This window comes from Rhinolophus sinicus, linkage group LG02 (genome assembly GCF_036562045.2).
Source record: "Rhinolophus sinicus isolate RSC01 linkage group LG02, ASM3656204v1, whole genome shotgun sequence".
NCBI classification, from domain to species: Eukaryota; Metazoa; Chordata; class Mammalia; order Chiroptera; family Rhinolophidae; genus Rhinolophus; species Rhinolophus sinicus.
The window spans coordinates 133,753,691-133,769,912 of NC_133752.1; the positions used below are offsets into that span (position 1 = coordinate 133,753,691).

The following is a 16,222-nucleotide window of genomic DNA, read 5'->3' on the forward strand; positions in this document are numbered from 1 at the left end:
GCCAGTGATTGAGCCTTCACATGCATATTTCTCTTCCATTTTTTCCCCGTGTCCAGTTGTTGCTCTTGTTCTCCATCAACAAGTTATTCAAGTTTAAGGCTGAAACAATTTGTGGGAATTAATATAGTTAAGATATACTTACTCTTTAAAAAATACCCATGATTTTATAGTCTGATGATTCTTACAGACTTTTGACAATCATAAAAATTTCAACAGTCTTTTTCCATTTACTTTAAAAGCCCTTCTCTAGCAACAGAGAATTTCTGGTTAAGCATTTCCTAAACTATATTCGTCAAGATATTAGTGCGTATACTACCTTCTACACACCGCCCATACCTCAGATCAAATTTAAGGTTAAGAAGTTTGATATCCTCATAGGACTGTGAGAGTGTATTATTAAATGCTCTGAGATGTTAAGACACTTGAACACTTTTGTTTGAATCTTTCCAACAGTTAATTCTGTTTTACCACAGATTCCCCTTCCCTTAGAAAACATGAGTTTGAGAATTTCTGTAATAATCAGAGCAGCAGACTGAAAGTTCATTGTTGCACTAATAACCTTTAAATGTCACAATATAATACCTATTTATGTTCTTTGATATAAACAAGCTTGGATTTTTCTGGGATAGACACTTGGATAGACACCGATAATAAAAATCATCCCAATGGCAAAAAGCATTTAGCACTATTAGGAAGTCAGTGGTTTCTATGTACAATGCTTTTGAATCTAAACCAAAGGAATGGTTTAGATTTTCTGAAATCTGCTAATATTTGAATGTCTAATATATTACATGTCAGACTCTGGAGGCCCAAAAACAAAAAAACAAAACATCTGCATACACTGCCTTGAAGGAACATGAAAATAGATATGTAGACAATTACATTATAATGATATAATTACTTTATCCAAGTTAGTATAAAACAGGATTCAAGGAGTAAAAACACTTGTCACTTTGGTATGTTAAAGGAAGGTGTCACACAAGAGGGAGTGTCAGAGTTACCTAAGACTCGAAAGATGACAAGAAGTTAGTCAAGTGACCAAGCTCAGGGAAAGGCAATTTGTAAAGGTTTGGTGGTTAAGAAGAACATGAAAAGAAGTTCAAGAGACTAGAGAGTTAGAGATAGGTTTGAAATATTATTTATTAAACTTAAAGTTCATCTGAAAGATAGACACATATCTGCTTTCTTGACATGAAACCCAAAGATTGAAAAAAAACCAAAACACTTTTGGAGTACAAACTTTAAAAACCTAGGCAGCAAATTGAAGGCTGATTTGTTGTAGTAGATTCAACTCATTTTAAAAGGACATTAGGAAAAGGGCATACCCTTTTCCAGTAGCCTTGAGGACAGGGACCATGTCTGTCAGGTTCATCCTAGTTTGCTCGGTGTCTATTAGTGAATATTAAGATAGTATGTTTTGAATTGAAGTATTAAACAATATTTTAATCAGAAAAAAGAAAACTCCCATTTCCTTTTGTTATTAAAACAATGCTTTCATAATGATATCTACAAATCTTTGTGTGAGCCTCAAATTGTTGTTAGACTAGACATAATTTTTATAGCACTTCCTATACCTATTTTAAATTGCAATACCAGCATTTAAAACAGTGCAAATAATCTGTAATGTATGTTTAGGTATAACTTGAGCAACAAAAATGATAATTCCTCTGCTAGACTTTACATATCATTATAATTTATTTAATTTAGGGAGAACTTCTACAGAACTATTTTAGGGGATCAATTTAGGGTGAAGGACTTCCACAGAAACGTTCAAGTACATTTTTGGGGAATAATAGGCATGATTGTAATGTCCTTGGAAAAGTTTTTAATATCCATATACTCATTACATTTTGTGAATACAATATGCAATTGTTTAATACACATTATGAAATCATTTTAGAAAGTTTACAACTGTCTAAATACCAAAAGAATCCCATATTCTGGCGTAAAGTTTAACCTTTTCTATACATATACCAAAATTAAAATTTACCTGTATTCTGACATTGAGAAATGAGATAAAATACCAACATTATAAAGATTACCTAGAAAAGATCAACAATGACTTCTTAAACTATCTTCACTGTATTTATACAATTTTCTATTTTAGTGTTTTGAGACACATTACTTGTCCTATTTTAATGACATGATTTATATGTTTAACAGAGGGTTGTAATGTGGTGGGCAGAGATTTGGAGATTGAAGACCAGTGTTCAATCTAGAATTTCCTAGATACTACTGTGTTTCCCTGAAAATAACACCTAGCCAGAACATCGGCTCTAATTTGTCTTTTGGAGCAAAAACGAATATAAGACCGGATCTTATAAAGACCCGGTCTTATGTAAGACCTGGTATTATATTATATTATTATATATTACATTACATAATATATTATAAAATATATTATTATATTTTACTATAAGACCAGGTCTTATAGTAAAATATGACTGGGTCTTATATTAATTTTTGCTCCAAAAGACGTATTAGAGCTGATGGTCCGGCTACGTCTTATTTTCAGGGAAACATGGTAGCATTCTATACCTTGTGCCAGTAGGCACATAGTAAATGTGTGAATGGTAATTACATCAACATTTTTTTAATAGTTTCAGGTGTTCAACATTTCTTCACTTGTAAATTGGAGATACCACCTAGCACACAGAATATTTGTAAAGAACAAGTAAGAGAACTAATGGGTGCCATAGTGCTTTGTTAAATTGAAGACTGTGAACTAAAATATTTTTAAAGGTCTGTGTTGGTAGGGTTTGTTATTTCATGAAAATATCAAGTGTCAAATAAACTCTAGTACTTGGCTTTGATGTAGTATTTAGTTGTTTTCCTGTTAACAAATATATCATTAACAACTTTGTTCAGTGTACATTTTAAAGGGAAAAAAATATCTTAAGATAAAACACTATGTATGGGGTCGGCCTGGTGGCTCAGGTGGTGAGAGCTCCATGCTCCTAACTCTGAAGGCTGCCGGTTCGATTCCCACATGGGCCAGTGGGCTCTCAACCACAAGGTTGATGGTTCAACTCCTCGAGTCCTGCAAGGGATGGTGGGCTCCGCCCCCTGCAACTAAGATTGAACACGGCACCTTGAGCTGAGCTGCTGCTGAGCTCCCTGATGCCTCAGTTGGTTGGAGCGTGTCCCCTCAACCACAAGGTTGCTGGTTCGACTCCCCCAAGGGATGGTGGGCTGTGCCCCCTGCAACTAGCAACGGCAACTGGACCTGGAGCTGAGCTGCGCCCTCCACAACTAAGACTGAAAGGACATCTTGACTTGGAAAAAAGTCCTGGAAGTACATACTGTTCCCCAATAAAGTCCTGTTCCCCTTCCCCAATAAAATCTTTAAAAAAAAACAAACACTATGTAATTCAGGTCAACACCAATTTGGTTAAGTCATAAGAAGAAATGTTTCAAAAGAAAAGTATTTTACTATAAAAAGGTTTGAAGTTTATGTTTTCATTAAATTTTAATTCAACACCATTTACCAAGGCACCTCCACATATATGCCTTTTAAAACATTTATCATGTTGTATGATAAAAACATTGCTTTTTTCTCTCAGGAGACTTTGAGCAACCTACTGGCAGTAAATCGGATCATATTCATCTTTATATCAGGTTACTAGGCTTTTGCTGATTCTTTTTGTAGAGGTTACTGCCTAGTAGGCATAGCATGAATGGCAGACATAAAATGAGTGAACAGAGGGTATGTGTTGTGTCCAGCAGAGGGAAAAGTTATTTTGATTAGTTTTATGGTATATGGTCAAAGTGATAAGTTTATCAATAAACTGAAAACATGATTTTAAGATTCCTTTTAGGTTTTTTTTCTATGCATGAGACTAGTTTTAAGGTAGACAGGTGTATGTTAATGAAATAATTTGATGCAGGAAGAGTTTGGAGGATGTTATCAGGACAGTAACATGATAATGACATGGAGAAAACACCAAAAAAAATTGCTTTAAAATTACTCAGTGGCAGTTTATTCAGTGGTCTCAACAAATAATAATGAAGACTAAGTAACTTTGTGAAAACCTTGTTGTATTTCATGTTTTATGTTTTTGTTTTAGATACCAAGATATTATTGTAGATGGTAACCAGTCTTCGTTAATTAGTGTTTTCTTTTGTATTAGGGAGCAGTAGTGAACCGCGAGTCTACATAGGGAAAACATACTTTATGTTTAAATAATTATTTGCTTAACTTATTTTGAGGTATAAAGTAGGTACAGTCAGTGTTTGCTGATGATTATGTGTTGGTGAAAAGATATTTGAAACCATATTTGAAAAAAACAACAACATGTAATGACAATTCCAAGGAGCTACATCCACTATTTAAGATAAAGATAAAATGACTAACAAGATTTACAATATACACAAAAGGATTTTCATAAATATTTGTTGTATGCGCCTGATAACTAAAACATACTTTTCCTACCTTTGCCTTTGTGAATTCTAGTTATTTGGGAGGCATTCCTTATTAAAAGAAGGATGCTAATACTGTAAAAAGATTGTTCGTAGGATCCAAGCAATATCATAAAAAAAAGACCAGCAACCTAAAAAATTGGCAAAATATTTTTTTTTCATCAAGTAACATTTACCTTATAAAAAGATTTACAGCAATTTATAATTAGATGTATGCTACTTTCATATGATGGTGTCCGAAGCTTGAATCAGGATTGAATAACTAACTTCATTATTCTTTAATAAATTTTTGCATGATTTGATCAAAGCTATTTGAAGGAAAGTGTTTTTATTAAACATGTATCTGGTGAAGTAAGGCAAGCTCTTTAGTTGTTCAAGTGGCAATTACAAGAATAGTTCTGATATCTTATTTTGTAAAATAATTAGCACTTGCATAGCTTTATTAACAGATGTACTTTTATAGAGAATTACATTTCATTTCCCTTATGCAGTATGGTTGTTCTATTTGACTCTCAACTAAAAAAGGAGATAAAAAGCAAGATGTGTAAGATAAACTGATTCCATTTAAAGTTATAAGTTTTAAAGATATAATATGGTAAGTACTTTTCTATGATTAAATTCTATTATGGGTTTATGGAGGAAAAAAGCTTAAAAGTTTTGGTGTCAACATACATGAAGACAGAAGAAGTTCTTAACATGGAACTTGGCAGCATATTTGCTTATTAATGAACCAATGTTGAAATTAAAAATGTATTGTTTTTATTGTGAGTAAAATAGTATATACAGTTATTTTTTTGTTTAATTAAGGTAAAAGCTACATCCCAATCTCTATTTCACAACATTTTTCTTAGAAATGTTACCAGTTTTTACTAGTCTGAGGACTTGATGCCTTACCAAACTTGGATGACTCAAGGGTACTTCACATTAAAAAATATTTTCAAAATATTTTACAATCTATTTTAAAAGCTAATATTTTTATAAGGGAGGTCACGATTAGCTCACTTTTACTGTTAAAAAGATACAGAAAGTTTAAATAAAAAAGTTGTCCTGTACCTTAGGCTTTTCTTTCTGTAGTTTCCAAATCACAGTGCTAATAATAATTAATACAAAACCCAGCAGTTTTAAAGTCATATTTAATGTTGTTAACTCCTACTTAGCATCTTATTTAGAATTTAATATCCCAACTTTGGTACACAAATTTTTTTTCTAATATAAATTAAACACATTACTTGTCATAGACTGTTCTTTTAAAAGTAGTTTAAAAAGACAAAAACAGAACACATCTTGCAAACATACAACAAAATTTTTATGTAATTCTCATGTAAGGCACTTCCATTCTTTTTCAAACAAAAGTTTAATAAAAAGTTTTCCATTTTTTTGTAATCAAGTCTTCATAAATTATACAGTAATAATGTTACTTCAAGTAAAACTTTATTAAATACCCAAGTTTGGCATAATTTTCTTAAATGTCTTTACCTTTGAATAAATGGAGGGCATCAAGTTATATGCAGGCTAATGTTAAATGAAGGTACTCTTTTTCTGTTTTAGAGAATTGGTAACGTTTTATCTTGTTGATCTTGTTCAAGAATCTTGAAATCCTCCAAAGGAAGATTGCTTAAGGCAGTTGGTAAAATGTGTTCTGATGTGCCCTTAGGTAATATGTTATTTGCTTCTAGATTCTTCACCAAGCAAGTGGCTTTGATCCATCTTCGAGTTGCTCTGCGTTCTTTTTGTAGGCAAGTTTTCATTTTCCTTCTTAAGCTTGCTATTTCTTTTTCCAGTTTAATTATTCTCTTTTTTGCCTCCATAGGATTCCTAAAGGCATAACTGTGTTCAAGTAGTACTTGCTGACTACCAATGTTTGATTTTAAACTAGATGGTCCAGTTGGAGTACAACTGTTGTTTTTCTCCAAAAGATTCCTTGACTTGAGTTTCTGAGCCAAATAAAATTAGATTGTTGAACATAAATTATGGAATATCACAAGTAAATAAATTTTGTCTAGTTTTGTGTAACAGCTGTTTTAAAAGTAATTTTAAAAGATAGGAAACATCAGCAACTCATCTCATGTAATCATGGATTCAAGTTTCTCAACTGGTTGAATTAATTCCAACTACTTACTTCTTTTTGTCTTCTCTCTCCAGAGAAATACAAACATTGGTTTGGAAATAGACAATGGAATTCCATCCAAGTTCACTTCCAAGTTATTGAGTATGATTCTATGGAGATTTTAAAATTCCTTTGCTATTTTCTCAATAAGGCCAATAGCACGTGTTGAGACATTTGGTTTATCTGTGATACTAATTTGATCTCTTTTTTAGATAAATACTATTGTCTCAATTGATTAATATTTCAGACCTTCGGTCCTACTTAATAAAAACATATTTCTAAGTATAAGCTTCTGAATAGATTTACTTATTAATTGTTCAGTTACAGCTTCCATTCAAGGATTTAAAATCTTGCTAGAAACTTTTTGCTCAAATCAGAAACCTAAGGACCCTTTTTTCCCTTTATTACTTTCATTCAATTAGTCATCAAGTTCTATTAATTCTATATCCTAAATATCTCTATCATGAATCATCTCCTCTCTAGCATTCTTAATGCTACTGTCCACATCAGGTTCATATCATATCTAGCTTGAATGTTAAAAACCTCTTTATTGATTTTCATCTCATTTTGATCCTCACTAATTCATATTCTGCTATCAGAATAATTTTTCTAACAGATTTGATGTTTCTATACTGGCTGAATTCCTCTTCGCCTCCCCATTATCCAAAGGGAAAAAAAAATCTTTACGTGGCATACTCTACCATTTAGGATGTCACCCCATTCTGCCACCTGTGATCTTGATTTCTACTCCAGCCATACTAAATTACTTGTAGTTCTCAGATTATATCATAACCTCATAACTTTGTGTCTTTCATTCATGCAAGAAACATTTATTGAAACAGAAATTTATTTATGAATTCTTGGGGACACAAAGGTGAATAAGACAAACATGGTTCCTGTCCTCACAAAATCTACATTTAGTATTCCGTCTGCCTAGGGATATTGGCAGGGACTTTTTTTGATATTTATAGCCTCAGCATTCAACTTAGATTCTGTCAAGTTTAGATAATGTAAAGTTTAGTAAGTACTTGTTGAATGAATAAATGATCAAAATGTCAAAAGTAAGGTATAAAGTTCAATAAATATTTGAGTGTGTACTATGTACCAGGCACTATTTGAGGTGCTAAGAATTCAGAAGTAAAAAAGACAAAAGGTCTTGTCCTTCTGGAGCTTTTCTAATCTGTGATAATTAGTTCACCATATACTCTTCTTCGCGTTCAGATATTAATGCATGTACATTTACAAATTTAACTGTCACAAATAACTCTAGAAAAGCAGTATTTTTTTTCCTCTCAGAGGAAAAAAATTCCAGTCCCAGTTTTCAAACTTCAACCCTCTATTTTTGTTTATTCTATTCCTTTTTAACTTTTGGTGACCCTTTCTTTCTCAGCTAGCTTTTTCCTCTCTGATTGGATCTTCCCTAACTACATAAAACATTGTTTTAAGACATTCATCCTATATCTTAATTCTCTCCTTCCTTTTAAATATCACTGCTAACATTTGATTATTTTTCACTCACCCCTCAACCCATTGGCTTTTGTTCTTATCATGCTGTTGCATTTGTCCTGTACAAGGTCAAGAACCGTCTCTTAAATTCCAAACTCTAAGGGTAAGCCCAGCCTAAATGTGAGCTCTATGAAGTTTTCCATTGTATCTCTCTCTGAACTTACATTCTTTGGAGCTCTGGCATTCTTTGGGTGCAATGCTCCTAAAGAACTTAGAACATGTTTTGGTATGACATCTTAAAATTAGAGCAGAGTGATGCTGGAGGTTTCATTACTCATGATTCCTCAGTTTTAATGGTTCAGTTATTGATAATAACTGGCAGTAATGTAAAATTCCAGTATAGGAAAACAATTTGGATCAGGGAGAGAATATTGGAGTTAGGAGACTTGAGCTCTAACTCTACCTGCACCTTTACTGGACAAGAGGAAATTTTGCAAATTTCCTGAGACATATCATCACACATAAATTACAAGATATTCTGAATTGTTCTATTTTATAAACAAAAAGGAATAGGTGCTAAAAATGGGGTAAAAAAAACCAAAAACATTACGTACCATAGACTTTATATGGGTACAAAAATCAAAAATGGTTGGAACAGCATCCATTTTAAGTCGTCGAGTTTGTCCTGTTAGGTCAAAACAGGAGGCTTCAAAGTGCTTTGAACAAAGAAAAGTGTGTTTTCCTGGCACAAAATTTTTGCGCCTAACCAGGCGAACCCATTCTTTTCTTCTTTTAGGATCCAAAGGAAACCTTAAAAAAAAAAAAGGCAACTCAAATTCCATTCAACCACCACATTTCTGGTTGCACCTGAATGGTTAAAAGAAATTTTAAGAGGTGATGATTTAAAAGCATCTTACATAAAAAAAATTTTAAAGTCCCAATATCCTGACACTGGAACAGAAACCAATTTATGCTAATTTTTATAAGTTGTAAAAAAATTTATAATAAAAAACTGACTTCAATGGTTTTATTTTTCAGGGTTTTAAAAAGAGATCTTTCTTCCTAACCTAGTTCTTAACATGGGCAGTAAAAATAAACAAGACTAAACTGATCCAGATCAAGTTTACATAGAACCATGTAAAAGCAGGAGTAACTTCACAATGCTTTGTGAAGATGATATACATAGGCAAGACAAATCAGATATCTACAGATTAAATTTTATCAAGGAAAGCCTAGACAAATTCTGGTATTCCTTCCTCTGCGTTCCTTCATTTTGACACTTACCACACTGGTTTGTAATTTTTTCATTTTAATAAATTTCAACTGAAATAAAAGTAAATTGTAAGTTTCTTGAGGACAGGGATCAATTTATATCTTTTCATCTCTCTTTAACTCTTAGCACAATGCTTTGCAAACAGTAAGGACTCAACAAAAATTTGCTTCATATAATATATATACATACATACATACATACATACATATATATATATATTCAGTACTTCCATGCAGTTAAACTGCATATATCTTTGTAGTACAATAGAAAGCATAATTACTACAAAAAGTAAAATGCTTCTGATAAGCCCAGCAGGAATGTTTTTCCTTTCATATTTATTTCAAATATAAAATACACTAATACGTACCCAGTTAAGGAAGAGAAAAACATAATGGGCTGTCTGAAAATTCTAGTGGTAACTGTGTTGACTGACTTGGAAACAAGAATGAACCTTCACATGTAACAAGCTTGAGTTTAACTCTTCTTTAGTTTTGACTATCTTATTCTTTAAGTATTATGAACTAAGTAGTGTTTAAAAAGAACCATTAATGTTAGAAGATCATGTGGCTTAGAAGCCACAACTGAAGCTTCACTAGGTAACAGCTTTGGCTATATCAGATATACCAGGTTTGCTCAAATTACCAGCAATAGGGGCACAAAGAGATGAAAGCCCAGATTTACTGGTAAACACACTCACCATCTCCTGTTCCTATCCTATAACCCCAAACATACTGATCTGAAGATAAACATTTGTATGTAACTCTACAGTTCATGTTTCCATGTATGTTTTTTCTATTTCATTAGAAACCTCTGATGGAGAATTTACTCTGCCTAGCCCTCACGTTTTCATAATAAGTTATTCTCATTTCAGAGATCTCTGTTCTAATATTTAATGGTTTGGAAATATTTCCTGTAGCCTAAGCTAAAAATCAAGCTTTAGTTTACAAGCATTAAACTTGCTCTGATGAATTTCTTCTTGTTGGGGCCTCAATAAAGACTCAGAATAAGTACTATCTTTATATTATCATTTGTCTAAGACTTCAGATATATGAAGACTATCTTTCAGATAATATTTTTCAAAGTTTTTTTTTTTTTTTTAGCTCTTTTTAAAACTAGCTCCCCAATTACAGAATGTCTTGAACTGGACCTTAACTTGACTAAATTTTATTTCTTTCGTTGAAGACTCAGTTTAGGCATCCCATTTTCCTAAAGAAGTTTTTCATGATCAGAAGACTAGGTTGGAGGTTCCTGCATTATATAGAACTAACATCACTATATTCTATTCCATTTCTATATCTACCACCAGGCTCCTGGTTAGGAGCTGTTTTTCACTGCTTTATCTTGTTAAGTAAGCACTCAATGAACTTCTCTGAGTGAATCAATGAATAAATGAACTAATGGGGTTAGTTTACCATTACTAAATAATCTTAGTTATCTGTATTAGAAAAATAATGAACAATTTTACATTTGGTTTTGGATACTTCTTTTTACAGCATCAACCTTAATCATGTTTTGCATGTGTTGTTGGGCTTTTTCTCAGCATATTCAAAGGGTGGTAGATGTAGCCCGTAAGCTGAATTTAAGTAATAATAAATGATACTGTAACTATTAAATTAACATGGTGGTGTTAACAGATGGCTATATTTTTGTCTACACAATAACAGAAACAGACTTTCAAAAATATTAGATGTTTTGGAAAACACCTCAGTATTGTAAACAGTGCTATTTTGCTTGGGTCTTTAATAAATGGCTGAATGTCTCTTACATTCCAAGTATTGTCCTAGGCACTGAAGACATAGTGGTAAACAAATCTGACCTACTTTTATGGTATCTACCTTCGATAAGGGTATACTGTAATGGGGAATGTACAAAATCAAACAGCGTGATGCAGTAGGAAAGAATGGCTGAGAACATTGTCTCTGGAGTCAAACCAGGTCGCCAATCCTGCTCCTTCACATAATAGCTGGGTGACGTTAGGCAAGTTATTCAACCTTTTTGGGCCTTAGTTTTATCATCTATAATGGTACTTCGTGTGGTTCTAGGGATTAAATGAGACAATGTGAGTAAATGCTTAGCCCACTGCATAGTACATGGTAAATAAATGCTATTTGTTATTATTATAAAATAACAAGTATCATGAGTGTTATAAAAGGTAAGTACAAAGTAACATGGAAGCATAAAATAGGATGAGCTAATCTATTCAGGAGGCCTGAGGGTAGTAGGAATTAGCTAGGGGAATTAGGGTGGGAGTAATGAAGATTGTTAAGTTTCTTGGGGACTGGGGAGAGTGTTATGACATGAAATGTTATAACTCTAAGTTAAAGAGTAACTTTAACCATTATCCATTAGAAGGCCTAATTTAGAGAGCTGATTGTTAACAGAAAATGTTTTAACTGGTTATTAAACATCCATTAAAAATTAAGTAATGTAAAATTGCCATTAAATTAAAAACAAAGGTAATATATACTAAACACCCATCACTTCCTAATTATTTTAGTATTATCTATACTCTTAAGGTTATTTATGTCTGTTATATCTGTATGGTATAAATGTTATATAGTGTGGTACTTTACATTTCTTCCCAACTCTGTGATCAGTGATGTCATGTTGGTAGCTTGAAACCAGCCATGGTAGAAATATTTATTAATACATCAGAGAAATTGGGAAAATACTACAAATCAGGGCTTTTCCCCTACCCTGGAGATCCTGCTATTGAACATTTAGCAACACATCATTGATTACAGAAGACAGGTTAGGAATGCATGAATGGAAGCATCAAACCAGTTAAGAGGCTGTTACAATCATCCAATCAAGAAGGAATATAGTCAAGGAAAGATGACTTCCCAGTTTCTGGGTGGATGGTATTTTCATTTACTGAGAAAGGGAATATGAGAAATGGAGTAGGTTTGAGGGAATTTGAGGCAATTTCATTAGTACAGTTTTGATGTGAATCTGAGGAACTGACGAGAGACCCGGGAAATACTGAGACACCTTACCTATAGGTCTGGAACTCATTAGAAAGATTTGGACGGGAGATACTGACTTGGGAGGCATCAACAAGTAAATGTTAACTGAGACTACAGGAACAGTTGAAATCTTTTTAATAAGAGTGTGAAGACCTAGGTCGGGGTGAGTAGAGGAGACTGAATATAGGCCAAAGAAGTAAGATGAAAACCACAGAATTAGTGTCAAATGAAAGTAGACTATTTGAGGAAGGAAATGATCACATGCCATGAAAAAGTAATGTAGGCGTGACAACTCATATTAGCAAACGCAGTTTCAGAAGATTATTGAGATTTACACCGGAGTAGGCGGAGTAACAGATAAGAAAAATGGAGACAGTCAAGTTTAGGCAACATAAGTTGTACATGGGGATGAAGTATACCAATGTCCTCAGAGAAGAGTTAGTTAATATTATTTGTATATATGAAGTGGAAATGTATTTTTATTATAACTGTTATTTTAAGGCCAAAATTTCTCGGGTTACACATGAAAATGTTAATTTCATAGGAGGCAAATGGACAAATATGGAAAGGAGGTATGCATGCTACTGTATATATCTCCTAAATTCAACATTATTGGTGCCTTGACTCCTCCCTTTCCCTCATCTTCCACATCAAATTACCAAATACAGTAGTTTCTCTTCAAACAGTTCTCAAATCTGTCCGTTTCCTTCAATCCCTACTGTTAGTACCACTCTAGTCTAAGCCACTGGATTATTAGTAATATAATATTTTACTACAGGTTCCTGTTTTTTTCTCTATCAACTCTCAACTCTTCTACTCCAGTGCTCGTGATGCCAGCAATGAAGTATTGTTTAGTTCAGTTGACATTATAGCAGAATTTCTCTGTGAAAGAAACAGCATTCTTTAATAAGCTCCTTCCTTATCAAAATCATCTTTTGATGATGCTTGACCAGCACTTTAAATAATACAATTCTCCACACTGCAGCCAAGCGGGCCTTTTAATATGCACATCTAATCCCTCCCTGGCTTCTCGAATACTAACTGGATAAAATAGGAAATCTTTAAAGAAGCATGCAGAACCAAATCTTCATCCTTTAGTCTCATTTGAAATTTCACATCCTTTGGGTAGTGTTCTTTGACTTTCTAAGGCTAAGTTGGGTCTGCCTGAATGTCTCTTCTGTGGCACTTAACTAATTATTTATGTCTTTTTTTTCTCATTACACTCTAAACTCCAGGAGTGTAAGAATTTTCTGGATCCCTAGCACAATGGCAGGCAAATAAGAGCTCGGTACACATTTAATGCGTGTATGAATAAAGCACTACATTTGCATGAAATAGTTGAAAAACAAAAATCACAAAGATTTTTTTTTTTTTAAAGTGGCAACTTTTAATAAGATGGATACATTTACTCATAATGAGGTAGGGAAAAGGTCAAATATATAATTTTCTACATTCTAAGATCATATTAAATTGTGAAGTATGTAAAATCATAACTGTTTGCACTTAACTTTTTTAATGCTTCTTTTCTTCAGCCACAAGGCAGGCACTCGCAGAAAAGGTAAATATTTACCGAGTACTTATATTTAATGTAGTGTTCAAAGTGCTTTCAAGAGTTCTGATTTGACAGAACTAAAGAATTTTGATTGTCCTTCCAGCAAAGGAAGGAAAAACAAACCCTAGGTTCTTTTTATTACTCTGTTCCAGTAAGAATAGAAAACTTGTCTTTTGTAGTTTCATTGACATTGCTTAATTCAGTGGTTATCAGTGATGACAGTTCCTCCGCAGAGTTACTGTACGTGACTATTAGAAATCTAAATGCTTCCCATGTCAATTCAGCTCGTGAGAATTTATTACTTTTAACGGTAACACAGTAGGATTTTAAGGTGATTGCCGACTTGAACAGGAAGATCTTTCTTCCTCCTACGGCGTCATTAATGTCAAGACCGGTCTAATATATAGGAGTAAAAAAGTAGAAAATAAAGGTATCCTCCTGTCACTTTTTCTATTAGGAATTATAACCGTACAGAACTTGGATTTCTTTTAAAGGGAATAAATCTTGCCCGAAGGGAGAGAAACACTGGACAGATTTGAGAAACACACAGAGCAAATATGTTTCCCTGCTACCACCTAGGTAGTGAAGTTGTTAGAATTAGTTAGAATCCTCCTTCCTGTTCTGTCCACACAAGCAATATTCACTCAGTCTAGCAGCTCTCGTTGCCGTCTCACCCCCACTCCCTGCCCAGGTTACCTGTGGAAGCTGATGTTAATGTGCTTGTTGTAGGTAGTAGCACAGCCCGCGGCGGCGCAATTGGTCGGCATTTCCCTTTCCCCCTCATTCGGCGCTGTCTTTAGCCTGTTCTGAGGCGCTGGCTGCTACACTTCTTTCGGGCAGAAACTGGGCAAGTGAGGCAGGGGAAGGGCCCACTGAGCTGAGTCGTGGGAGCGGGGTAGGAAGAAGACGTGTGTTTCTGTGTGTGTGTGGGGGTGTGGCTGGGTGGGGTGGAGGGGTGGTCAACCTTCCCTTTCTCTTTATTAATATGGCGGACTTGAGCCAGCAGAGCCGACAGTCCTGGAGCTCCAGTAGCCTTCCCTCGCCTTCACCAACATGGCGGAAACAACCCGACCCCTCCCTGGCCCCCAAAAGGGAGTGGGACTATTGCATCTCTTTGGCAGCTGTCCTCGGAGCAATTAAAAAGAAGCGGTATTCTCCTCCCCGTGGTCCCCCATTACTATGAAACTCCAGGCCGAGATTAAGAACAGGCCCGCCCACCCCACCACGCACCCAGCTATGTCAATCCAAAGTCTGAGGTGGGTGTGAGCTGTAGGCTGGCAAGACAAACCCTAGAGAGGAAAGAGAGACTACAAGTCCCAATGAGAATCGCGTTCTTAACTATCGCGGGAACTGGGCGTCTTGTTTCCTGCGTGTCGCGGGAAGTGACATCACGGGGAGAGCCACTTCCAGAGCCTCTTTCTCGCGAGGCGGAAGAGCGCGGATCGCGGAGGAGCAAGGGGGCGCTAGGGGAAGGAACTGGGTTGCGACGGCCCGGCGAGAAAGGGCTGGGGTGCGGGGAAGTTGGGGAGCAGAGCCAGCTGTAGGTGTCCGAGTAGGGTAAGGCCGCACCGACCCGGTCCGTTAGGAAAGAAGGCAACCGAGGAGGAAGGCAGTTGTCGGGCGGATCCCAGACCAAGGGATAAGGTTGTGTGGAAGGCGCTGCTCCGGGGATGGCGACCGCAGATACTCCGGCCTCCAGTGGCCTCTCGCCCAAGGAAGAAGGGGAGCTAGAAGATGGGGAGATCAGTGACGACGATAACAACAGCCAGATACGGAGCCGGAGCAGCAGCAGCAGCAGTGGTGGCGGGTTGTTACCGTATCCGCGGCGAAGGCCTCCTCACCCGGCCCGGGGCGGTGGATCCGGCGGAGGCGGTGGCTCCTCGTCGTCGTCGTCGTCTTCTCAGCAGCAGCTGAGGAATTTCTCACGCTCGCGGCACGCGTCGGAGCGGGGCCACCTCAGGGGACACAGCAGCTACCGACCCAAAGAGCCATTCCGGTCTCACCCGCCCTCGGTGCGGATGCCTTCGAGCTCACTGTCCGAAAGTAGCCCCCGGCCGTCCTTCTGGGAACGGAGCCACATCGCCTTGGACCGTTTCCGCTTTCGAGGCAGGCCTTACCGGGGTGGGAGTCGCTGGAGTCGGGGGCGTGGAGGGGGTGAGCGAGGAGGCAAGCCGGGGGGCAGACCCCCTCTGGGAGGAGGAGCGGGATCCGGATTCAGCAGCAGTCAGAGCTGGCGAGAGCCCTCTCCACCTCGGAAGAGTTGTATCCTTAACGTGGCCGTCTGCCCTGGGTGTGTCCCTAAAGTTCCCTGTAGCGTCATTACTAGGTCTGAGATGAATAACTTTTCTGAACCTTCAGAACCGCTTATTTGTCACTGTGTCATTTCAAAGTAAGTTGTTCTTTGGTAGTCCGCATGTGTCACGCTATCGTGCTTAAGATTGCTTTATTGGGTATGTTGC

At 36.1% G+C, this 16,222-nt stretch overlaps 2 protein-coding genes across 2 annotated transcripts in view; one reads left to right on the top strand and one right to left on the bottom strand.

Moving 5' to 3' along the window:
• Positions 1–1,808: 1,808 nt before the first annotated feature.
• On the bottom strand, positions 1,809–15,003 carry THAP2 (THAP domain containing 2). The gene is made up of 3 exons (XM_019748946.2): positions 14,460–15,003; positions 8,587–8,782; positions 1,809–6,353 (listed from the first exon to the last, which is right to left on the bottom strand). The coding sequence occupies exons 1-3, from the start codon at positions 14,528–14,530 to the stop codon at positions 5,964–5,966; spliced, it is 657 nt and encodes a 218-aa protein (XP_019604505.1). The 5' UTR covers positions 14,531–15,003; the 3' UTR covers positions 1,809–5,963.
• Positions 15,004–15,176: 173 nt separating this feature from the next.
• ZFC3H1 (zinc finger C3H1-type containing) overlaps positions 15,177–16,222 on the top strand; it is a 50,648-nt gene continuing 49,602 nt past the window's right edge. The window contains exon 1 of the mRNA XM_019748945.2: positions 15,177–16,025. Coding sequence (XP_019604504.2) covers positions 15,434–16,025 — 592 coding nt within the window. The 5' untranslated portion in view covers positions 15,177–15,433. The remainder of the gene's footprint in view (positions 16,026–16,222) is intronic.

What these genes read in the sequence shown, in the direction of transcription:
- THAP2 (XM_019748946.2), bottom strand. Translation starts at nt 14,530, where the DNA reads ATGCCGACCAATTGCGCCGCCGCGGGCTGTGCTACTACCTACAACAAG. An exon ending in ATTAACATCAGCTTCCACAG is followed by an intron (nt 8,783 to 14,459) that starts GTAACCTGGGCA and finishes TTTTTTTTTAAG; the next exon opens with GTTTCCTTTGGATCCTAAAA. An exon ending in GTACCCATATAAAGTCTATG is followed by an intron (nt 6,354 to 8,586) that starts GTACGTAATGTT and finishes TATTTGGCTCAG; the next exon opens with AAACTCAAGTCAAGGAATCT.